The 25,084-nt window shown below is 39.3% G+C and overlaps 1 protein-coding gene across 1 annotated transcript in view; it reads right to left on the bottom strand.

The window, feature by feature from the left end:
- TBR1 (T-box brain transcription factor 1) overlaps positions 1 to 25,084 on the bottom strand; it is a 46,998-nt gene that overhangs the window by 3,613 nt on the left and 18,301 nt on the right. The window contains exon 4 of the mRNA XM_009640706.2: positions 2,419 to 2,524. Within this exon, the coding sequence (XP_009639001.1) occupies positions 2,419 to 2,524 (106 nt within the window). The remainder of the gene's footprint in view (positions 1 to 2,418; positions 2,525 to 25,084) is intronic.

Raw genomic sequence — 25,084 nt, 5'->3', positions numbered from 1 at the left:
TTTTTTTCCACATAGTTGTCAGTTACAAAACTGAGCATGAGAACTACTTACTTTAAAACGTCCCCATAGTAGCAATATGTTTGAAACCTAATTCACTCCTTTACATCTATGTCCAATACCCTCACCATGTTCTTAATTCCAAAAAGAACCTGTACTCTGTCAGACCTAACAAGGCTGCCAGTAGATTTTAGCAGCACAGTGAACAATTTCACACAATATTCAAAACCGGAAAGGACTAGGGTTAGATCAGCTTGCCCTCTCTTGATTCCTGCCTAAGCTCAAGCCTCAAATACGCTGGTAAATAAAATGTACTCACAATACACATTAGTTTGAATGCTCATATTGTGCATATTTATCATAAAAATATTTATTTAATGAGGGGAAACATTTTTTTTTAATTGCAGGTTATATTCAGCTTGTTACAGGTATTTCTATTTCAAGGAAAATTGCAAATTAATTCTAAGCTTCAGGGGAAAAGAAATCACTACCAAGCAGCCAAAATCCTTTTTATTCTATTTTTGTCTTACTGATTATACAAGATGAAATAGTAATGGGTGGACCTCTGAAACTGCATTTCATGCTAATAAAAAAAAAAGTGGACTACCTTTAGGTATCAAAAGGAACATCCCATCAATACAACCTATTCCTAAGACATTTTTTTTCCCTGTAATTAGAGAAACTATTCTGACAAGAAGGTAACAAAGGGGAGGAAAAAAAACCCCATAAATTCTGGCAGCAGTTTTTCCTCTCTCCATTCTTCCTCCCTATCTGAAAATAAATAACCATCTGGATCATTGTACTGCCTTTGTGGCAGGTGGTACTCAGTTATGTTTCTCATTTCATTGGAAAGCGGTAATGGCTCTTTCTTTTGCTAATATACTCTGTCTGAAATTATTTGACTCTAAGTCATTTGAAATATGATCCAAACAGGTTCAGTGCTGATTGGGACGTATTCTTCGATTGTGACATAATGTCTTTTTTTCCTACTGGCATCAGAACTGGAAAAAGTATTCTAATAATCGTCTCACTAATAGAACTTCTCACATTCTTCAGCCAAAAAAAGTAATGCCAATGAAATATGTCTGTGTCCACAAGCCCAATCCTACAACTCCTGTAACACAGCGAGACAATCTGTGTTGGTAGAGAGCACCAAATATTTGTTACTTTCTTAATTTTCCCCAAAATGGATCATCTACCAAAGGTTATGAATTTTACAGTATTCTGATTATGAGCTGGGCCTTTGATTTTAGCTATTTGCTAAGTTAATATTATAGAATACAATTTTAAAATCTAAAATACATTTAAGAGGTGTTAAAAGACTCGCTACCTAGTAAAATAATACATAAAATGAATCAATACATCAGCTGGCTAATTATTAAGATAGCTACCCCTTCTAGGCTTATTTTTCAAGTGAAAGAAATTCCTCAGACATATCATCCATTTAATCTGACTTTCTGAATAAAATACGTTGAATCAGGCCCTGATTAGTCACTGACCTAAATAATCCTTCAGAAAGATTAAGCTATCTTAATTTAAAAACTGCAAGGGAGGGATAATATACTGTTTCTTGTTCAGTTGTTCTAACAGCAAGCTATAACTAAACATGTATCTTACAGATATAAGACAACATTTGTCTAGACTGAGTTTCAAGTCATTGCATCCTGCTACATCTCTCATTTCTAGGCCAAGAAGTCCTCTAACATCAGAAACATTTTCTTTATAGAGGCAGGTACTGTGTTAATATTTCTCTTCCTTTATAGTGCTTCTAATTTCTTACTGCAAGTGGAGACTTCGCACCATTGTCATGGCTCCTCTGACCTATTCCAATTTGCACAAGAACACCACAATATTCCAAACTTGGCTTAACAACATAGCATTCGGAAGCCAGACTACAGGTCTTTGACCTCTGGATCATCCCCTGTTTTTCACACCATGAAACCTGATCATTCCCTTAAGCATTGCAGCACAAGGAGAGTTCCTAATGGGGGCATCTATGGGGTCAGACGATGGTTATTGGGAAAGATGGATGAGGCTAGCTGTTGTTCTATTTGTTTGCAGTATTTCAAATTTGCAAATACATACTAAAGTAAATATTATGAAGTGCGCGTACCTACTTTCGCCTTTTAAATCTTAATCACATCCTTTGTCTGTCACTTGCCTCAGACTATAAGCACTTCAGCAGGGGGGTCTGTCAGCCTCCCTAGCAGACCACACTGACCACATGGCTGTGATGGAGCAAAAGGCACAAAACTTCAGCCAGAAGCTTTTCCATAGGTATTCAGGTAACTATAAAAAGAACTATGCCTTCAGATGTACACAATTTATGAACAGTAATGTTTTGCACATATATCTAAGACACCAAAGCTATCTATCTTAATCCCAGAAACGGAAGCACTAAGCCATGAGAACTAGACTCACCTGCATCCAAACCACATGGGTCCCTGAAGCAGCGCAGAGTTTGCGTGGCGTCATGCCTAGATTTGGACAGGGAATTTATACAGGTATTTGGCTTTGCGTCAGCTAGCTAGAAAGTTAAGATTACATATGAAAGGAATACCAGAACAGTATTTAGTTACTGTGGTGTCATAGTTATCACCTCTTTCAGGCAGTCTCAGGTATGGGCTCTTCTCAGCCTTCCTAACACACACACCTAGGATGACTTCCTTCCTTTAACTTAGCATGGTCCTAGGCCAGGGTCTCCACTATTTGCTCCAAAATCAGATTAGCATGGAATTGACAAGGAGATTCACACCAACGGCACAGTCAATAGCTTCTGTACACAAGAGTAAACTCTAGATTTCCACACAGTATCAGCAAAAAAGGTACCCAAATTAACTCTTGCAGTTGAGATCCGATTCTCAAAAATTCATCAGATATTCAGAGCTAAGCTTTCTTCGTTACAAAACTGAACAAAAGAACTGCCTACACATTTTAAAGTGCCCCTGTAGTAGAAATGTTTGAAGTCTACCTAATCCAGTCATTTATGTCTCTCTGATGCTCTCTTCACCTTCATAATTCAAAAGCCAAAATGCACTCAAAAGGTTGCCAGCAGATTTTAGCAGCAGAGTGAACAATTTCACACAATATTCAAAACCAGACAATGAGAGGACTAGCATCAGTGCAAATTTATCAGAAAAATATTCCTTTAATGAAGAGAAACCTTTAAAAGATGGTTTATCTGTAACCTTTTACTGGTATTTGTATTTCAAGTAAAACCACAAATTCATTTCCAAGCTTCAGGAACAAGAAAACAATGAAAGAAAATATTTCTGTAAAATGTACTTATGTTGATGTAAACCCAGGCAAGCCTAGCAATACCAAACAAAAGATGAAGTCTTGACTCTATGGACTCCATGGAAATTCTGCTATCAGCTTCTCTGGAAGTAAGATCTCGCCTCAAAATTTTTATCTTTTTAAGTTTGTACTGATTACATTTTTCCTGTTACATTTTTAAAAAATACAGCATGATACATGCTTTGGTACAGAAAACAAGTAAGCCCTGAATTATTCTTTGTTTCCCCTGCAGTGTTGGTGAACAAACTAAACTCACGTTTAACCAAAGGGCCACTGGCATGAAGCTTTTGTAGCCCGGTCATATATTAAGGAAGGTACTTTTTCACCCAGGTGTAGAAGATTATACTGAAACTCAGGAAACTTGTAGTTTATTTCCAAACATGCCATCGGTGAGCTTAGAACCTCACGTACTAATACGGTATTTCCCCAAATCATTAAGTATCCATTTTTCTCATTACAGCTTGCAGATACTAAATAGGCCCCACCAGAGGCGGGGGAAAATACTGTATCCATTTTTCTCATTACAGCTTGGGTAAGAAGCATTATCCCAACTGCTGGGATTCTCAATCTCGTCTTGATTTGCAGGCAACCCAGGGGTTTGTTTGCAACACCACTTTGGCTAAATCAATTACTCCTGGCAGAAAAAGCACCTACCTCCTCCTCAAGTTTTCAGAATACAAAGTTCATTCAACACAGGTCAAATCTAAAGGGGCAGGGGGGAAACACACAGAAAGTAATTTCTTAATTAAAATTTTGAAACCAAAGCTACTAAAGTTACAAATACTCCAATAAAAATCTCACTGTAGGTTGTACGTAACACTGAAGTTCCTCAATAATCAAACCAGTGCTACAGGTAATTTAAGCAGCTGGCAGTCTAGCTCCCTCTCTACCCATCACCTTAGGTAGCAACTGGCCCTAGTATCACGGAGTTCTTTTAGCAGAAGCAATTATTTTCTTCTCCTCTGGGAACATACTCTGAGATACCAAATAACAATGAACGAATGCTAACTCTTACCGTATTTTCTAATCACGCATTCCTTCCAGGCTGAGCAGCCTTCTTGCCATACACAAGATTTTTATAACAAACACTTTAGAGATCATATAACATGAGAAGTATTCATCGTAAGCATGTTTTACTAGTTGCATGATTTCTAGCTCTCTACTGGCTTTTCACAAAAACGATATTCACAAGTAACACATTACAGGCAAAAATGACAGCACTGGCTTTAAAAGTGCTTCCTATGTTTCCGAATACCACCTTTGTCAGTTTTGCTGCTCTAACCACTACACACGGAGAGAACATGTGCTGTGTCTCAATTATCTTGCCTGTAAAATAATAATACTGACCTACTAGTGAAATAGAAATACACGTCCTTTTCATTTTTCCACATGCTACATTTCCAGAAAAAATACCTTACCTGAAATCCAGAATTCAGGATCCTGACTGGCTTGCTATTTCATAAGAGCAGCTGCTGGTAGAAACTGGCACAGCTCCAATACAGTCAAATGGGCTTTATGAGATGAAACTGCGTTCCTTACTGAAGTAGCTAATTCAAATCAAAAATAGGGATTTGAAAAGAATTTCCACTGAATTGCAATTGCTTTCTTTCAAACATAGTGCAACAGTTACTACAAAGTAGTAACTATTCTCTTTAAAGAGAAATACTTTTCACTTAAGCTTTTAAATTCTGCAAAGAGAACAAATTCACCCATGTTCCCCAACAGGCAGGTAATTAGGACACAGAAAGTGAAATCTTTACTGAATTACTGGCCTCACTGAAGTCAATGATAACAATTCCTTGATTTTATAAGAATTTCACCATGTAAGATTTCCCTCAGGAAGACTACACAGTATGGGGTAGAGCCCCGTTTCATGATGTCTGATAATAGTGACAATAATATCAAAATACACAGGGGATCCCAATACACAAACATCAGTCTCAATGCCGTCCCCCATAGCATTCTTGCAGAGAAACTGGGGAAGTATGAACTGGATGGGTGAACCACGAAGTCCGTGAGAAACCAGATGGGCCTTTTGGCCCGAAGGCTGGTGGTCAACGGTTCAAAATCTTACTGCAGCCAGCTGCAAGTGGTGCCCATCGCCAGGCAGTCAATTTGGGGGCTAATCTCATCTAATGCCTCAAGTATTTAGTATCGACAATGCACATGATGGGACAGAACAAGCCCTCCTGAAGCCCACAGAGAGACACCCAGCTGGGGCTAGCGGTTGATACACTGGAAGACCAGGCAGCCATTCAAGAAGATCTCAGCAAAGTGCAGGAGTGGGCTGACAGAAGCCTGAGCAAGTTTAACAAGAAGTGCAGAGTCCTGTACCTGGGATGGGTCAACTCCATGGGCTAAATTAGCAAGAACACAGCCAGCAGATACAGGGAATGTGATTATTGCCCTCTGCCCGGCATTCACAAAGCCACATCTGAAATAACAGGCCTCTGGTTTTGGGCCCCCAGTACACAGAGGAAGATCAACAAACTGGAGTCTGTTCAAATTATATACTTACAGCATCGACAGCCTAAATTTCCATGAGCGATCTAGACTCATGTCATAGCTTATAGAGAGGAAAGGCATTTCTCAGCTATAATTCACCTCACCCTAAGGTAAACATTTAAGGCGAATCATGATCTAGGAGTACCTGTTCCTCTCCAATCACTTCAACAGGTTTTCACACTAATTGCTCAGACAGCAATAGCCACATTTGACACACCTAACACTATCAGAGTAACCCCCCAGGGTGTCTTGCACCTGAAAAAAGAAAGACCATTTACAGAGTAAGTGTCAGTCTGAACTCCACTTTTTATCCAGTTTTGACCAAAGTTAAACACACCAACCACAGAACTGAGCTCAAAACTTTTGCTTGGAAAAAGAAGTGAAAATTAAGCTCAAATACAATCGTATTTTCCTCCTCAAGATGAAAAAACATTAAGATTAAAATTCCAGGTATAAAGAGAAAACTGAGAACTACTGATGTGGCAATATTACAGGAATTATTTTTGTAAGATTAAACGCATAGATAAAATGATTTGTACAAACTCTTACCAGAGCAGTAGAGAACTCTGATAAGAGTTCTCGAAAAATCTTATCTGCATGTCTGTGGATCTCTAAGACAGTGACTGTTAGGTTTCTGAATCTCATCTATTTATAGGGTCTTTAAGCCCATTAGGAGATTAAAAAAAAGACACACAAGCCATTTAGTACATGTAATCTCTTTGCCGTTTCTGCAAATACCATATTATTTGTAGATTTGTAAGTGTAAGAACACAGATGTAAATCCAATCCCTAGCCATTGCATTACACCCAGCAATGCCTATACTAGTCCTCTAGTCTGAGGAATCGTGGCCTCTTCCTAAAAAACACAGCCAACACGCTGACACAGGTAAAATATGTTACCACCTGCCAGCAGGACCAGAAGCTGCCAAAGCTTCCAGAATTCCTCTAATACTCTCACTGCACACGTGAAAGCACATGAGAGTGAAAGTGTGAGGTTATCGGGAGCACCTGAAGCATCAAGCACAAATACCACTCTGACAGAACTGCACTGCTGGAAACATAACCTTGGGGCACTGCTGCATAATCTGACGTTGGCATCAGGTTGCATGTCTTGAAAACAGCAATGGACTGATTAAAACCTCAACCAAAATCATGTCATAAACTGCGCTCAACATCTGGAACAACTTAAGACTGTGGGACGCTAATGTCTAAACAATCTAAAGGACCAAAGACTGCTTCTCATCCCCCATGGTTCTCACGCTGGCATATGCATATCAAAACAAGACCCTTGTACCGTTTCTCCCCCAGTGCCCTGGTTCCCACAAAGAGGAAACATGGGGAAGCTGTAGTGCACTGCAGCCGAGACAAGTGGGACAGCAGGAGGGCAGCGCTTGTGCCAGGTACCCCATGAAGCACTCGAAACAGACTGCAAAGTGCATAGATGCCAGAGCCCTCTCATGAGAACAAATCGCTCTGCCCTACCCCAAGAACCGATGGTCATCAGGATAATGCTACAGGGTCTCAGCTACAAGAAATTCGCATCTCAAATGTCTGGCATCATATCTGGACCACTTCTGTAAAACCTACATTTTGTTTGAATTTTTCTGCCTCTTGCTAGATCTACTGAAAAGATTACAAGTTCAGAAGTATATCCATATTTTCCCACCACACTAAGAGAGGTGTTTCCTCTCCATACAGACTTTGGTTTCTCCCACATCCTCAGTCCAAGCTACAACTACACAACTGGAATATGTGAACACACTTGAATTGTATTCAGCATTGGCAAGAGGTTAACATGTTTAGGGGAAAGAGCACTTTTTTGCATGTCAGTGCTCCTAGCATTGGAGATAACACCAAGAAATACAATAAAATATAAATTATTTCAGAGAATATAACTATATTTCTAGCGTTGCAGCACACAGGTTCATATCTGAGCCATGCCTAAGTGACTAAGCTATGATAATGCTGGCAGTGGAACCTCGGTAGCACCAAGTACGCTGCAAGTTTGTTTAATAGCTGTCCTCCTCTGGAGTAATTGGTAGTATTGGAAGTCTAATTCCCATTTGCTTAGTAACAACTATGACAGCCTAACAGATGTAAGATATGCTGAGCATAACTGAGGAGCACCTCCCTGTAAGATCCTTCAGGATGCTTTATGTTTTGAAATCATTCAAAAGGAGCAAACAAAATGAAAACCACACCAGTGCATTTCCATATGATTCCATAGGTCAGCTTCAAAATCTTAAAAAATTACTGAAAGGGGGTGTAACAAATTCAGAATGGAAGCTTTGCCATTTGCCTATGACAAGAAAAATTGTAAGGCTGTGATGATATGTGATTATTAATATTGTATTTAATACTAGATTATGATAGCAACATGTAAACAGATCTTCTAATAACAGAAATGGAAAAAGCCTGTATCTCAAAGGGAAATCTAGCCCAAGATACCCTTGTGAGTACTACTGTCACAAATTCTGCCATTTCTTTTTAGCTCACTATCAAACCCTCAGGTGAGAGGAGTACATTTTCACCTTAGCTGATTGCTGTTTGTCCAAATCACAAGGTGACCATCAATCAGAAAATAATACAATCTAATGCCTAGAGGTAGTAAAAAACAATTTAATGGAAGACATTTTTCTCTTCCTTGTAAAACGTCTGCAATAAATTACCAATTTTCCAGGCAAAACTATTCAGGAATGACAAAGTATCACCAGACTGGGTTAAATATGAGAAAACCGTTCGCACTGTGGAACAGTAAATACCTGTCTGGGGGATAGTAATACGAGGAAGGCAAAGAAGATTCTCCAACTAGTAATGAATTTGCAGAATTTGCTGTCAGGAAAGAAAGAATTCAGTATTGAAATTTCATCTGCCGAAAGAGCATGAAGAACCTCTGAGACACAAGGGATACTGCCACCATCTATGGCCATTTAAAGCAATCATGATTACACTGCAAGTACAGCTTGTCCAAATTCGCTGAACATATTTTGCACAGCTTATGGTAACTGTGCAAAGCCACAAGCCTTAGAGCATCGAGCCTTAGAGTCATATGAAAAGGCAATTCCACATCTGTCTGAAACTCCATACACTGGTGAATTATCTGAAGCATGACACGCAGAGCTACAGGAATATGTTAGTTGTGTAACCACACATGGGGGCCTGACGAGTTCATCAGAACACTTGACATAAGGGTCCTTGCAGTAACTCTCATCTGCCACTGCAGAAGCAGCAAATATAAAAACTATTCCCCATTTTGAATAGGAACTCAATAACTGTTGTGCATTAAGAACATATGAACGAGTTTTTCCATCATATATAACTGATCCTGAAACTTTATCTAGAGTGTAAAATTAAGATAGGAACCTTTTCTGGCATCCCTCTAAGATCCAGACCTCCTCTTTAACAGGGACCATACAGCCAAGATTATTTTTATATTTATTTATTTATGGATATAGCGCACTCTTTCATCCCAGCAACATGCAACAAAAAGATACAATCTTTGCAGTGTATGAATGCAAGGCATCAAGTTATTAACTGTTCTTCTTCCACGGCACTACTATGGGGATGTTTTCAACAGAAAATATCTTGGTCACTGGTTGTGCTTACGATACTAGTGGCCAGACACTGCAAAAGAGGTAGTCAACTCACAGAAGACCCTTTCCATACTGCTGAATGAGGTTCAGATATGGGAAACGAGCACAAGTCTTACCTTCCCGTATCTCAAATGCAGAGCCAGGGAGAAAGTTAACACAAACCACAGAGTTGAAAGACCCTGCAGTAGATTAAAGCTGATTTACCCTTCCCTGATAAAAACCAGCTCAGGACACAGTAGCCCTTTATAATTACAATTCCACCTTAAGCTGTGCTTGGGCATGCAGTTAAGGTTTTTCCCCCTCTAAGTGTAGGTAGATCATTATGGAAACTGTTAACTTTTCCAGGTGATGCCAGACCTTGTCCAGCTGGCTCAGTTTCACTTAACTGGAGGAAATTCTTACCTGCCTCAAAGTGGTGTGAAGAAGCGAGGCAGTGCCGCAGCACGCAGATGAAAGGTGGCAAAAAGTAATGCGTGCCACTGAACTCCCCCTCGCCCACTTAAAATCCTTCTGTACCTAACAACCATCTGCCAGCTGTGAAGAGAAGGTACTACTCTGATTAGTAATGCACAATCTGATTAGTTCACTTGTACCAAATAAATAGGACATGCCGCTTGTATACACAATTCAATGACTGAGGTGAATTTGATCAAGCAAGGGAAACAGTAAGATGCTGATACTACCACGTGTTCTGCCACTCTCCAGAAAGGATTAAAAGCCAAAGCAGATTCTGTGGGAAACTAAGGAATTGACTTAGTGCACTGAGATTAAGTAAATTCCAATGGCTGCAGTGGCGTAGGAGAAGACAGAAAATAAGTAAGGAGAGGAATGGAAGTGATTTTTATAGTTAGCTGCATTTGCCTGATGTGTTTGCTGCATCCAAGTCACACTTTGAAACAGGACCACCACACCATGCCTGAAGTTGGTGGGTTTCCCCAGAGTTTCACTTTTAAGCACATACTACAGCTGTACCTCCAGCATTTCAGGTCAGAGCTGGGAATACGGTCTTGTCCTCAGCACCATGAGCAAGGGCAATGTGCCAAATCTGGCCCAGACTTGAGCTCCAGTAAAAACTGTTAAAACACAAAGTGCAGCTGTCTAAGGTCAAGTCCCAGGTGTTTTGTTCAAGTGAAGCATGGATGATCTTGAACTCTTAAGAAAACTGAATGAAATATGCAGGTTACGAACTAGTCACAAAAACAGCGTTCCTACAATAAAAGCAGATGTGACTGAGCCATTTTTTTCAGAGGAAGATTAAGATCCTTTGATCAAACTGTACCTTTTGAAAAAGTAGGAGACGGGTCTCCACTAACTTTGAAATTTTGTACAAAATTTCATCAGAACAATGGGGTATTACAAAATATGAATTATTGCACACAAATAATTTTTAGAAACAACATCAAGGTTGATCAAAGCACTTGCAGCACTAGACATTTCTCTACAGCTTCTCCGAGCTAAACAAACTGAGAAATTTTTTTGAAGTTCACACTGATGTAGGACTTCCAGAAGAATGGCTTGCTTTTAATATATTGAACCTGCTTGGCTAAGAATTAAAGTCAATTAATTTTAAAAAAAAAAAAAAGTCAATATCACGGTCAGAAGAATTCTTCAGTGGTTTCAGAATGATCCCTAGCAAAATGAGATAAATTCTTCCTGAAAAGTAATTGGAGAGGCAACATGTCCAAGACATGTAATGTCTGTTATAGGTTTGCATTATAAAACCTCATTTCCCAGCCATACAAAAACCCTCTCATACGATATCTTAGCAGTTTGCATCCTCCGGAGTTAAAGACCCTATTTTGCAATGCCTTGTGTTATCAGTGACATGGGCTTTAGTGCCACTCAGTGTTCAAATGACACAACTGCAGGGAGCTGCTGTAGCAGAGCACCCAATAGTGTGATGAGCAGTGCAACGATACTTTATTAATTCATAGAAAACAGCTGAATTTTAGAAGAGAAAATTATGTTGATCCTTCACTTGATCTCATCTTCAGCCTCAATATTTCTGTTTTGGAAAAGGATAAAAGTCACAGCGGGGTTTTCAGAACTGGACGTTCAGCATGAAATGACATACGAACTGGCAAACTGTCACAGCTGTAAGAAGCAAAGGAATCAACAGCAGAGAGGAAGGGGCAGTGAAAAAAGTTTGCATGATGCAGGAGACGAGACAAAGTCAGAAGGAGCAAGAAGAGACACTCAGAAAATACATGCAAGTGAGAGAAGGACAAAGTGAACACAAAGAGAACGGGACAAGGAAACAGGCACAAGCTCTTAGGAAAAGTCAGGTAGGTTATCGCTGTCTTTGGTTCATCTGGGGAAAACCTCACCTTCACCAAAATACAAATCTTGAATTCAGAGACATTACAGCCTAAGGGATGAGAAGCAGTCCCATATACTATATTCCTTTATTCTCCCTCTTTTTCCTTCCTGATTGAGGGGGGGAAGGTAATACATTATCAGTTCTATCGACAGTAATTCCCACAAAGAGAAATATCTTACGAGATCTTTCCGTAATATGAATAGGAGTTACAATCAGACCAAACAAGATATTCTCCCAGGCCAATAAATGTCAGAAAATTAAAAAACGTAAATGGTAACAAAAATTCAGTAGGAGATACTGTTTATTCTGAAAGAAATATTATTTGCCCAACCAGAATAAGATGAAGCTAAGAAATATACTGAGAATCAAGCAAGCCAAGAAGATCATCGAATACCAGAAACAGAGACCACATTTTGCACGGGAATGCTAAGACTGTCCATAGTTGGACACTGTCACTCCCTGTCCTGCCAGCCTCACCTGACCTCCACAAACACCAATTCTGATGAGCGGAGAAACACCAAAGGGCTGTATTGTGAAAACTGTTATTTACAATGCATCAAGGTACCATTATCACACACAACAACTAGCTCACAACATTGCAATAAAGGCATTTCCTTCAGCAAATCAGCCCTCAAAAAATTACCAGTCTCAGAAATACAGAAGAGCACAGAGTCCCCCTCAGCTGGCCTGAGAACAACACACGCCTACCAGAGGAGACGGGGTTGCTGCAGCATGGCATCACAAAAGGGTGCTGAAGGAACACAAACTGTTTGGGGCTTGTATTCTCTTTCCTGCTTGAATTTATGTAAAATCCCTAATGAATAGAAGTTAATTAGCTACACTTAAGACTGATACACAACTACAGCCATAGGGAATAAACAGGTTCACCAGCTGCTGTATTGCTCCAACTACACTGTAAATTGCTGCATGCTATTAACATGCTCTCCTGGCTTCAATAAAGAAAATCTTACTGAAATCAGTAGCACACATTTCCTATTTCAGTGAGACATTGCAAAATTAAAATGATATGTAGTAAAAACAATATGTGTGAGCCACCTGCTTACTGTATGATAGAATAGATTGGCATAGAATGACAGCTGCTGCACAGCCAACATTTCAGATACTGTACTACCTTGCCAACTGGACTTAAATTCACACATGATTTCCTTGACTAGCACTGAATGAATTTTTGCTGCTATAAATATGCATTGGCAATTGTGATGAATCATCCTGGATACTAAGGGTCACTGTTAATGCAAATACATCAAGAACTGCATCCAGTGCAAAAAGCCACCAGAGCAAATACTGGTGAGTCAGGACCATTTTGATGACCTCCATGTAAAGAACATGTCTTGACCCACGATAACAGGTTACCAATAATGAAGACAGCCCCTGCAGAGCTTGCTGGATACTGGTAGCACAAAACGCTAGATGTTAAAACCAAAGAACTAATTAATCATTGCATGCCTCCTCACACTAGCCTGGAGTCTGTGAGAGTTACCATGACCAAGACCTTACAGCCTTATTTAGGCACCTGGAGCCAGACTCAGATAGCCTGAACTCCACTGAGTTCTTACACCTATCCTAGGCCTATTCTACATCTGCGTTTTGTTTTTTAGCATACTCGAGGCAGGTCTCGGCTCTACCCCTTAGTTGGGCTTTCTGAATCCCTCTTCAGGCCCATGTGGGTCTCGGCCCTGCTAAGTCACAGGGATTTAGTGAAAGGCAGGCTATTTGATATTGCTTCTAATTCCCATCAATTTCAATTAGAGCCATGTGTCTAATTAGGCTTGCAGATCTGGTTTTGCTGGTTTTCTATTAAGAGGGGATGCCTAGAAACAGTAAATGCTTCCTTTAATCGAACTTCCTATGCTAGCAGCTTACGTCTAAAGTCAGTGCTGACAGGAGCTCTAACAAGGAACCACTGCTTTAGATTTCCCCAATAATAAAATATTCTTTGCGTATATAACAATAAACAGTCTGGGTCTGCAATGGGAAATAATTTCATAAGGATGAATATGATTTACAGTTCTTCAACAAGTGACAATACGGCAGTGTTCATAAAAGGGCAGGTTTGGGGTAAAATCGGTAATCTATTTTAACCAATTCAAATGCCAATATCCCATCTGCTAAGTCTCTTTATTTTATATCAGTCTGCCATTTTCTCTTAGTGGTAGCATCAATAAACATTGTTGGTAATCATCTGCTTGTGCTCTAATGTGGCATATTCAGTTTCATTGAACAAAGCCAGGCTGAAGATCCCCTCAAAAAAAAAAAATGCGACTAGTTTAGCTATGATTCACACCCTGTCTCTGATTTAAGAATGACTCAAAGTTGCATTATCACCAAACCTGAACACGCATAGTTTTTATCATATACAAAGCTAAATGCTAATAGCAGCTATGTTTTATTTATTCCAAAGAAATTTTCAATTACATGGGTTTTTTCTCATTTTGCCAAGTGCAGAGGAACGTTTTTAAAAAGCCATCAATTTGAGGAGTTCACTAAAAACAATAATTTGTATCTGATGACACGTAACAGGATTCCAGCTGGAGAATACCACTTAGACTTAAGAAGGGGTTTGTTTTGCTTTCTCCCCTTTCAGATAGATTTGGAATTCACAGACATGAAAGGCTGGATAACAAAGCCTAGATTCAGGCTTCCCTTAGCCAGTCTTTGCCGTAAAATTCTCAAATGCATCTAAGCACATTCACAGTCTGCCGCCAGAGACAACCTAAAACACGATTACGAAGGCAGGTTTTGCTTCTCTGGCATTGTAAATCTACAGTTACAACAATTTAATTAATCACAGCCATTCATAGTTAAAACAGGCCTGAGAATCAGTGGTGGAGAGATTTATAATAGGCCAGTTACCCTGAAAAACTGAGAGATTATAAGCCCTGGCTTGCACAGTAACTGCAAGCTTCACAGTTTCTGAGCTCCCATCAGGCTTCTTGGGCTTCTAACAGGAGTAAAGCAACAAGAAGCTTGCGTCCTTCAGCCTTAAGAGGTTTATCAGTGAGACAGGGAGGATCTGAAACTGGCCAGTTGTGAGATCAACCTAATACACAGGTGATGGAAAAAGTGGAAGCTGGAATACCAGGCTGGCAAGGAACCCTCTGGGAATCAGCTAAGTTTCTTGACTTTTCTTACTTCCTCAAACAAACCATCTTCATTAAAAATGCCATTTTCAAAAAAATCTGTATTCTCCGATGTGAAAATGTTCCATTACAGATTATTGTCAGGACAGGCAGCTTGTCTTGTGGGTCACCAGTCCCTGAGCAGCCCCACGCTCCTGGAGGTCCTCTACAGGCAGAGGTGGAGGGCACAGAGCTCAGCACCACGGAGGAGCAGGAGCTCCAGGGCGGCTGGAGCAGGCTGGGACCTGCCCGCTCGCAGGCTGCGAATTAGGGTAGTTCTGCCGCTAGGACATACCCTGTAAAATACAAGATTCCCACGCCCGCTAGCTAGTATCGTCCCCTACCCTGGCCTTGTAATGGAAACGGCTGTGCTTTCTGAAGGCATCATCTTTGACATGAGACGTAAACCCACACACGTTTGTTGGTTCTATATTTGACGTACCGATCTTGAGTTTGGGGAGGCAACAGTAGCTTCTGCTAACACAGATCAGAAACGTCTTTGGGGAGGTGGCATGTATAACCACGTCCTCAGAAAAAGCAGTTGAGCTTTTAGTGAAAACTCTTGATGTTAACAGCACTGCTCTCCCAAGTGACTGGGACCCACTTTTCAAAGGGAAGGCTGCAAAAGTGCAAATATACTAAGTGCACAAATTATACTCTTGTACATTTGAATCATCCATATCGTGGCTGATGACAAAAAAAAAAAAAAAAAAAAATGTATGACCTCAGCCCAGAACTGCTTTTAAGGTATTGAAATCACCTAAGCAATCTATTAGATTTATTCTCCAAATAGTGTTATTTTCTGTCACATTTATATGGGGAATGATGCTTGTATTTTAGACAACAGCACAGGCAAAAAAGCAAAACAAATACCGACCATCGGGGGAAAAAAGCAAACGTATTGGAAATTTCGAAGCCCAAACGTGTTGGAAATTTCGAAGCCCCAGACGGCCAGATGTTGTTGACAGGAGGTCACTAACTCTGTAGGCGCGGCTTGAGAGCACACAGGCGAGCAGGTTACTCGGAGGCCGGCACTGGCCGGCCCGCTGCCGGGGTTACGTCGGCGGGAGGGGTGCGCGGCCGAGGGGGGGAAGCGGCGTGCCCAGGTACTGCTCGTGTGCCAGGCCGTGACACAAGCCAGCTACACCCCTAACAACTCCCCTTCTTCCTCCGCCGGGTATTTACCGCAGCCCCCGAAACTTTACCGATATACCACAGTCTATTCATGCTGCTGTCCGTCCCCGTCCCCCCCAAAAAAAAGTAGGATGAACAAGGGACAAAGCGAAACCTTCAAAATAGAACTTCCTCCCCCCTGGTTTATTTAAGTTAGATATTCAGGACTGAGCTCAGGCAAGCCAACTGGTAGGCATCCTGCACATGGCATAGCACCGAGCGCCGGCTCTCGGCGCGTGCTGAATCATGGCGACGGATTTTACCGGAGCCAGCGGTACGCTCGCATCTCACAGAGCCAAGCAACAAACCTTCCCCTTATGACAGCCTCTTACACAGAAAGTTGTTAATCAACAAAGTTCAAAACCGACTGACCAATTATTAAACGACCTTGGAATGAAATGTGCTGTTGCTGTACCCGAGCTAGCGCAGCACAAGTAAATACCTCTAAAAGCAAAAGCAAAGTCTTTCTTCTATGACAGAAACCGATTTGATATGGAAATGGGTCAACAGTTGCTTAAGATGTAGCACAGTTTTGATTTGATCTGCTATATTTGGACTCTGTATGAGGCGCTTCCAGTAACATCGGTATTGCTTATACATGAGACTTTTGCATAATCACTGTATGAAGCATTAGAATTCTTCAAACCGAGAATGATTTTCAAAACGACTATACAGATCTATGTTAATAATGTGGATACAACAGTATTTGCTGAAGCAAAAGAACAACTGTTTTCTAAAACAATTAGGATTCATGATACATTGCTTGGCAGACTATTGTTCAAAAGCCCACACAAGTCCTCATCCAAGAGAAGCCCAAACGCACCCACGGGCACCAGGTTGTGCATAATCCTGAGCTCAGAATACACACTGGTCAATCAAGGGAAAATATAAAAATAATTTGACGTACATTTTTTTATTTTAAAAATTAAATCCTGTAATTTTAGCAAACTGGGGTTTATATTGTTGCATTTCAGACGCGATCACGGTTTGAGTTGCTCTTGTGTTAAGAAAACAACCAGATTCCATTTTAAGATGTTTCTTTCAGGGATATTGTATAACCTTGTACTTCCACATACCCCAGCTTTCCAGTCCACCTTGTTGTTCCTATGCCATCCCTAGTAATCCTAGCCTCACCACAGGGATTAAGCTAACAATTTGTCTCCTGAAAACTGTAGATCATTATTTCACCATGCTTACCACCATGTTAGGGAACCTTCCCCAGTCAGCAGTGAATTCTCCTTCTTTTTACTTGCTCGGCCCCCTCTCACGCATGCTACTGAAACAGTCGCATTGGCTCTTCTTTGCCCTGGCACTCTTCTGTCTGACCTTGGGAAGAAGAACACACATATGTAATATTTCCCTTTAAGTATGTAACAACAAGCAATACAAGCATTCACATCCTAAAAGCCAAGTGCAGGCATTAAACATCAGCTGTTGACTCCTGCAGAGCCATCCTACAAAGGAATGTGACCTTGGTCCCGGCAGCCCCTGCAGCACAGGGCCATGATTAGCTGCTGGGCACGGGCAACCTTAAAAAAGAAAAATTGTAGTGACCATTTTCAGTTGACCCCTGTATGCTGTTTGACACTGAAAGAGGACACATTCAGATTATATTAGCACAGGTCATAACGTCAGGATATTATCTCTGCAGAGACATAAATGAGTTATTGTAGCCGCAGTAAGCCAGAGGTTGGCCGAAATCTAGGGAAGTGGGAATGCTAGGCCTTCACACAGACAAGAAAATGAGACAAAGATGCACCAGGCTATTTGTCATCAATAATAATGACTCTAAAGACAGTCTATTTCTGATTAATAATAATGACTCTAAAACCCCCATAAATTGTAATTACAGGGGTTACTAACCTTTATAGAGCCCACATGAATATCCACTGGATTCCACTGTCTGTTCTCTGTCTTATATACCAATAAAGGTGATATTCTGAGAACAAAAGTCTCCATAATACATCTCCCTACGAGGGTACAGCCCATTCAATTGAAGCATATTTTAACCTAATAATTCCTATAGCATATTGCAATTACTAGGCTAACTGCTATTAGCAAAAACCAAACTACTCAATCCTATGCCTGGCTCTGTAACAGATGTCATACATAATGTTTAACAAGTAGTTCATGTCTCTTGACACCATTTTACCACTTGTAAAATAAGAATGCTTTGAGATCGTTGAATGGTAGACATTATAGAAGTAGATAGCATAGACTATTATTTGTTGTATTATTACTATTATTTAATGTAACATATGGATGCAAAATTCTGGCTTGGTTTGACCAGGAAGACAGCCCTATATGTTTAAAATTAAATTAGCATAGAAAAAAAATTAAGCAAACAGACTATCTCAAATAGGAAATGAAATAAACAGTATGGAGCTCTTTAAATACATAACAAGTAATCAGCGAAAGGGCTGTGAACGGAACCTGAGTGGGAAGCTTGTGACCAGTGAGGCTGATACTGCTGGAAGCCTGAATGAAAGTTAAAAGGCTCCATGACTAGGCCAGACTATACAGGCAATTAGACATGCTGAATGTTGCCAAGGCATCAGGCCAACAAGAATTACAACTCAACAAACTGAATGAAGGAGAGTGGGGGGAAAAAAAAAAAAAGAAAAAGGAAAAAAAAAAAAAGGAAAGGCTTTAATTAAATATTTGAGATCTCACAAGAGATGGGGAAAATGCCAGGTAACTGGAAGATGGTTAACTAAACGGAGGGGGTCTGTTCGCTCATTAATGCGTGGGGGAATTTACAAGTGTAACTTCTACTACCATTAATTGGAGCTACAGTAAATGAGTGATGCCAGCGTATACTGGCGGGGAAAGGCTCCTGTTACCGAGACTGGTCTTACCTGGTAAGGGTTTATTGAAGCCTTATGGGGTGATTTTTGGATCTGAATGTAAAAGGCCACCAAGATGGAACTTCTTGAAATAAAAGTTTGTACTACTTTAAATGCAGGATGATCCCAGAATAAAGCAGTATTTTCATAGGAACATTTCTTAGCAGCATTTTTTCAGAATTGTGCAAACATTTACTTCTCTCTGCCCTGCACCTCAGAAATCCCAAAATAAACCTGTGGGACATGCATCAGATTCAAAGTGGATAAAGTAACTTCATTTCTGCAGTTCCTTGTCAGAAGGGTCACCAGTTGGGGTGATTTGATTATGCCTGTGCCGAAATGAGACGGGGAAATGAAGCCAGCAGGTCACTCACCCGCAAAGAAACAGTAGGAGAGAGGAGAACAGAAGTACTTGTGAAAGGACCTAACGTTGGTGAGGGTAGGGGAAGAACTGCAAGTGTACCATGTCACTGGACCCTGTCAGAAACTCTGTGGATGTAATTTCTTCAGATAAGCATACATACATTTTTATGCAGCTCCAAATTCCGTGGTTTTCACATCTATCATATGTCAAATTTTAAATGAATGATAGTTATAATACACCATTTTGCTAGCCACTGTTACTCCATAAAATCCAAAGTTTGCTTCAAAACAAAATTTTAAGCTTCTTTGTTCCTGTAGCACTACAATGAAGTCAGAAATTATTTACAGACTAAAAATAATTCATATTTTTTCAGCCACAACCAGAGAAATTTTGGAATATGTAAAATATGCTGTATTTTCAGAGCCCATGAATGCAAACCAGAAATAATAGCTTTAGTAACTCTTTCAGGCACATAAAATGGAGATGTAAGGGCCAGGAAGCTTATGTCGGAGTCCCATGTTGGTTATTTTATCAGCATTTCTAACTGAAAAGGAGAAACCATCAGAGTTTCAGAGCATGGCATTAAAAAAAGGGCAGAATTCAGCATCTGTTCTCGACATGACTATGTATCATGGGGTGGTTTAGAATAAGGAATCTATTAAAAATAAAGAAAGAAAAAAGCACAGTAGAAAAAAAAAGCTCATGAAGAAAAAGGCTATGAGCCTTCACATCTTGAGGCCACATAAAATCTTCTAAAACTCAAACTGCCCTCAGATGTTCAAGAACTTGGGCTCTCAAGTAAAATGTCTATACAAGCACATTTTAAAAGACTTTGTATTTTCAGCTTTTACTGATGCTTTACCAGAAAGGTAGCCTGGTAGCCACCTCAATAAGCCCGATGTTTTTGAAACTTACAGCCCAATTTGGACTTGGACTCTTGTTATATTACACGAATAATACAATATGCCTTAAAGAGTAAAGGAGAGCATCAGCCCAATAAATTAAAATTATGACTACAACTAACAGTAAATGAGAGATATCCATTAAAGTATTTACTGTTCTCAAAGACAAATCATTTCATACCGTCATCACAGGATTACCTTATAAAAAGTAGTTGCCAAGAACTATTTGCTTTCTTCTCTTGCCTACCCTCATAAAAATATGGACATCTGTAAAGGACAGAACAGATCCACATCCACAATTGCTATGAGAGAGAGTTTATTTCAAAAGTACATTCTTCATGGCCATAACAGAATCAAATATTAGACAACAATCAATTCAGCCATTATTTTTATATAGAACTTAAATGCTGACACAGAAGCTAAAGTCAATATTACTACCCAAATCTGTTAAACTTCTGAAGATTAAGATGGGAAAAAATGGAGAATTTTCACATTAAGGTGGTGGGCTATATTGTAGCTTAATTTATAATTTCCAGGCGTATAAGGCAAGCATAGACAGACCATATGTCTTTTCTTGGCCTTTAAATGCTCCTATTTTCCACTAGACTTGCCTTTTTCTCCATCTATTGGCAGCCATACCATTTGCTATTCAGGTGATTGGCTGTAATGAGCCAACTCCTGTTTCCGTATGAATAATCACTTTTTTCCCCAATTACTTAAGCTGCCAGCAAGTCACTGGTGTCATGTTCTTTGATGCAAATCTGACTGTCAATAGAGAACAGGACTACATAAAGAGAGAATTTATGATGATACCCTTAGCTTAATATTTTTCGTAAATGCTATTCAGTTGAGCTTCCAGGGAATATGGGGAAGGCAGCAATGGTCCACAGTAAGAAGTAAGAATATCTTTAATTGGCTTTGTGCTCCACATGCCCTTATAATCAGCCTTCCCATATGGTAGTCTGAAATAAATTTATCAATCTCCATTTATGTCACTTTAAAAGGTCCATTTTAGTCAATATCAAAATCCATAAAAATGTCACATTTAATTTTAAAATCTTATTTAAAAAGTTTGAACGCTGAATACATAGTTTGATATTTACAGTTTTGGGAAATAAGCAGACACACAGAAAAGCATGGGGAGGGGGGAAGCTTCTGAGGCACCAGTTATTAACAATACGAGAACTAAATATCATTTTAACTCACTTTTTTGAAAGGTCATTTTTTATTAATCTTTCTTAAATGGGCTTGGATATTCTTCACTTAAAATGGAAACAGCTTACATTTTGCAAGCTAGGAGACCTTCTTCCTGGAATCCACCATGATAAGTGTGATCATGGGGTAAGGGGCAGATTCCTTCCTGGTGTTGGCACTCCTGATTGCAAGCACCACATTTGACAGTAAATAGCTACAGAACAAAACTATTTTCTGTCAAAAAAATCACTGTATTAAAATTCTAATACAAAACAGTACAAGCAACGCTAACCAGTATTCAAGGCCTAGTCTATTAACTACCTACCTTCAAACCTGTATCACTTCAGGAAGCCTCCCCAGATCTCTAGCCAGGAGATTTTCCAAGTGTTGCCCATTTTTTCCAGGTGATTCCAATTGACCACCATTTTAAGCCTCTCTTGAACATCTGCTTCTGCAATATAGATACCAGCAGCCAATCTAGAGAGAAAGACATTTTCAGTACCTGCTAAAAACTGCTATTGGTGCTACAAGACTCAGATTCAGTTCTGCGTGTTCCCAGGTGCTCTCAATGGGGGCTTTACCTATGAACTAATTAGCTCCTGCAGGAAGATCTTTTATAATAGCAGGTGTCCTAAACAACTACTGTTCTTTTGCTGGAAGAGTTTCTGGGTTAGTTTATCATTAAAAACGAAATAATAAATTGTTGTTTACATAAGGATGACAGCACTTTTCACAGAGCTGAGACAAAACAAGAAGCCAACAAAGGGCAGACAGGTGAAAAGCAAAATTATTTCTTTAACAGTCTGCTAAGAATTTTATCATCTTTGATTGTGCCGATTTACAAACAGGAAAGGTCCTGTCTAATCTCTGTAAGGAAGAGGAAGAGAAAATAGCTGCTAAACCTGAAATTCATTAGTGAAATGCATTTAATATCTAAACAAAACAGAACAGTAATGTTAAATGCAGTGTGCTTAATTAACTTGCAAAAATACAAATGTGTTTTAAGTTTAAAGTTGCTATTTAATGACAACATGGTTTTATTATTATTACTGAGCTAAAATCTGGTTTTATATGCACACAAAAAATTCAGAGCAGCTCACAGGTTTCTTGGATTACTCAAGATCAGTACTGGCTTTGACTCTGTACTAAGCAAGGTTTTCTCCCCACATGCTGAAATAGCACATAAACAAAAATAAATGAATGTTGTAATTCACTACCTTTGATACAGGAGTTAACTAGAATTTGTGTAAATAATTTTGTGCATTTTTTTTCATCAATACATTTTTAAAGGTGTTTTAAAACCATTGCCCATCACGAAGTCTGTACTCAAGCAAAACTGGCTGCCACAAACTGTAGAGGAGCATTGCTGGTCAGGTACCAGGTCAAAGGCATTTAGACCCTGGAAGGAACACATGGATGCCTGACTGGATTTCCAAAAGTTAAGGTACCTTCCTGCTCTCTAGTTGCCTAAGTGCTTTCAAATCTCTTAATAAATACTAATACAAGGCACAGACTAGCTGGAGCCTACATTTGAAATCTGCTCTCAAACCTCATTTGCAGATTGGCCAGATGGTAATTAGTGTGGAGGTGTTCTCCAGGCAGACTTGCTTTCAGGGCAGGGTTATTTAAATTTTATTGGGGTTGGGGGAGGAGAAAAGGAAGTCTTTTTTTTTTTTCTTCCCAGTTAAGATTAGTAACAGCTAGGAAAGGGTGAATAAAAACTGAGCTACAAGAGAATATTCTCTAGTTTGTTATATTTAAGAAAGTGCTTGCAATTTAATCCAGAGAGACCAATAAACAGAAGACTAAAATAAAAAGGCAGAAGGCTGCAGTGTCAGTGTGCTGTTAAAGTACATGAGAAAAGCAATCCACTTGGGGTTCATTGTAACACTTCTAATAATGAGCTTCCCATATTTAGACACAAGAGATAGCAAATTCAAACCCCCTGGAAAGGATACAATACAGTTATACAACAACATAGCAAACTGTATTTGTTTTGTTATTACTACCTATGCACCCTATGGTTTCTTTAGGGAAGACGATATGATATCTTTATACTGTGGTGTGTAAAATAGTCTGAAATCTCTCTTTGACACCACTAACATACCAAAATCCTTCCCAAATAGCGAAAGACCTCCGACTTGATGCTAAGCTTGATCTTAAGCATCACTAAAAAAATAATATGTTTTGTTACTGCATTTCTTTCTGAGAGGTTTTCAAAATCCTTCCAGTCAGTACATGAGATAGGATACATATTGTCGGGGATAAGTTGTTAAAGTGAATTTGAAATGTGCTTCTCAAAATATCGTTTACACATTTACCAGATGGTAAAATAAACATGTAAATTGTTATCGAGTATACACCAACTTTATACTACAATTTTACCCACTGTAGAAATGGTGTAAAAATGTTGAATATAGTGTTACTTGTTCATTTAATAGTTTATTAACATTTTAAATACATTTGGAGAATAGGTTTACTTTCAAAGAAAAAAAATTACTTACAAAACCATCATTCCAAGCCATTGATCAGGCCAAGTTAACCTACTTGCTTCTACATTTATCATTTACCTTATCAATAATACGATTAGTATAATTGTAGTTGGTTTCTAAGTATTTGCCTATGCACAGACATTACACATGTTTAATGGAATGGGTTTTAAAAGATAAATTTAAGTTGAACAAAGTGCTAAAAAAGTAACTTTAAGAAATATAGTTACCAGCATCTTAGTTTAAGCAGCTGCTGTTAGACCAACAGGTTGCTTTGCCACTGGAATTTACTCTTTCACGAGCTACCATACACGTTCAGAAACATGAAGACATGAATACTTAATGTATGACAAAACAAAAGGTGCGTGCTAACAAACCCCTGTATCCAAGGAAGTAAAATCTTCCAGCTCAAAGAATGACCCTTGTCCTTCTCTAAAATAAAAGGTCCCATACATGTAATCACTTGTTAATGATCCTGGTAGAAGACAACAGATGAAGGACTTTGATGGAAGGCTGCTGCTTGTACTACCTATGATTGATCTCTCCTTTTGCAGCTCTGTTTCTACCAATGCAGCCCATCAATTATGCTGTGCTCTAGGATTTTCTTTCCCACCTTTCAGACTATGCCAGCTCCTTTTTTGTTTTGTTTTGTTTTGTGTTTTTTAAATAACTACATTATTTTGCTGTCTTAGATTCAGGAATGTTCCTCATCTGTGAAGACATATATTCACTCAGCATATTTTATTTTTAGTCTTATGCACCCACCAGACTCTGAACTAATTAATCCTTAGAAATGAGTGTTATCAACTAGTCTTCAAAATATCCATGGACGTTTTTGGTCAATCCACAATAGGGTCTTGGATTCTCACCTGAGTTTTGTCTGAATTTTCTTTTTCAGAGGCTTTTCAGAGCATCTAAATTCAACCTCATGCCAGCCATTAAGCTCCTGTTTACTATTACATTGCGGCTTTACTACCATATGCCCTTGGCAGTAAGGTGTTATCACATAGTTACAAATAACACATGATTCTCAAAAGTAACAGCACAGACTTAAGAGGTAAGTTAACTTCATTAGTGAATTCTGGAGGAGTTTGCATATCCAACAAATACCCTGCATTAGTAGGTACTACAAGATAAAAAAACCTCCTAACCAAAATTACCTTTAAAGAATGTCCCCCCTATACAGGGAGCTAGCACAAAAGTAGTAGATAATAAGCTTTAACAAACCTGTCTGGTTTCTCTGACTCAGACTATGGAAGCTTGC

Source organism: Egretta garzetta, unplaced genomic scaffold (genome assembly GCF_000687185.1).
Source record: "Egretta garzetta isolate BGI_Z169 unplaced genomic scaffold, ASM68718v1 scaffold16, whole genome shotgun sequence".
In the NCBI taxonomy this organism is placed as follows: domain Eukaryota; kingdom Metazoa; phylum Chordata; class Aves; order Pelecaniformes; family Ardeidae; genus Egretta; species Egretta garzetta.
This window is presented reverse-complemented; position numbering and strand designations above follow the sequence as displayed.